This window comes from Stegastes partitus, unplaced genomic scaffold, assembly GCF_000690725.1.
Source record: "Stegastes partitus isolate 25-593 unplaced genomic scaffold, Stegastes_partitus-1.0.2 Scaffold800, whole genome shotgun sequence".
In the NCBI taxonomy this organism is placed as follows: domain Eukaryota; kingdom Metazoa; phylum Chordata; class Actinopteri; family Pomacentridae; genus Stegastes; species Stegastes partitus.
In genome coordinates this window covers 101,638-102,746 of record NW_007578531.1, presented here as the reverse complement: position 1 = coordinate 102,746, position 1,109 = coordinate 101,638, and the positions used below count along the sequence as shown (strand labels likewise).

Below are 1,109 nucleotides of genomic sequence, written 5' to 3'. Positions count from 1 at the left end.
CTGTTGTTGTGATATTGTTGCTGGGTGTAGTTGCATTGACTGTTGTTGTTATATTGTTGCTGGGTGCAGTTGCATTGACAGTTGTTGTGATATTGTTACTGGGTGTAGTTGCATTGACTGTTGTTGTTATAGTGTTGCTGGGTGTAGTTGCACTGACTGTTGTTGTTATATTGTTGCTGTGTGTAGTTGCATTGACAGTTGTTGTAAAATTGTTGCTAGGTGTAGTTGCATCGACTGTTGTCAAATTGTTGCTGGGTGCAGTTGCATTGACTGTTGTTGTTATATTGATGCTGGGTGTAGTTGCATTGACAGTTGTTGCGATATTGTTGCTGGGTGTAGCCGCATTGTCTGTTGTTGTTATATTGTTGCTGGGTGTAGTTGCATTGACTGTTGTTGTTATATTGTTGCTGGGCGTAGCTGCACTGACTGTTGTTGTTATATTGTTGCTGGGTGTAGTTGCATTGACAGTTGTTGTGATATTGTTGCTGGGTGTAGCTGCATTGTCTGTTGTTGTTATATTGCTGCTGGGTGTAATTGCATTGACTGTTGTTGTTATATTGTGGCTCCGTGCAGTTGCATTGATAGTTGTTGTTATATTGTGGCTGGGTGTAGTTGCATTGACAGTTGTTGTGATATTGTTGCTCGGTGTAGTTGCATTGTTTGTTGTTGTTATATTGTTGCTGGGGGTAGTTGCACTGACTATTGTTAGAAAATTGTTGCTCGGTGTAGTTGCATTGACTGTTGTTGTTATATTGTGGCTAGGTGTAGTTGCATTGACTGTTGTTGTTATATTGTTGCTGGGTGTAGTTGCATTTACAATTGTTGTGATATTGTTGCTGGGTGTAGTTGCATTGACTGTTGTTATATTGTGGCTGGGTGTAGTTGCATTGACTGTTGTTGTTATATTGTTGCTGGGTGTAGTTGCACTGACTGTTGTTGCTATATTGTTTCTGGGTGTAGTTGTATTGACTGTTGTTGTTATATTGTCGCTCTGTGCATGTGCATTGACAGTTGTTGTGATATTGTTGCTGGGTGTAGCTGCATTGTCTGTTGTTGTTATATTGTGGCTGGGTGTAGTTGCATTGACAGCTGTAAAGTTGTTGCTCCGT

At 40.6% G+C, this 1,109-nt stretch overlaps 1 protein-coding gene across 1 annotated transcript in view; it reads right to left on the bottom strand.

Annotated features, from left to right (window-relative positions):
* The window catches only part of adgrg2a (adhesion G protein-coupled receptor G2a), a 28,608-nt gene that overhangs the window by 9,869 nt on the left and 17,630 nt on the right, over positions 1-1,109 (bottom strand). Inside the window, exon 16 of the mRNA XM_008292308.1 lies at positions 41-738. Coding sequence (XP_008290530.1) covers positions 41-738 — 698 coding nt within the window. The remainder of the gene's footprint in view (positions 1-40; positions 739-1,109) is intronic.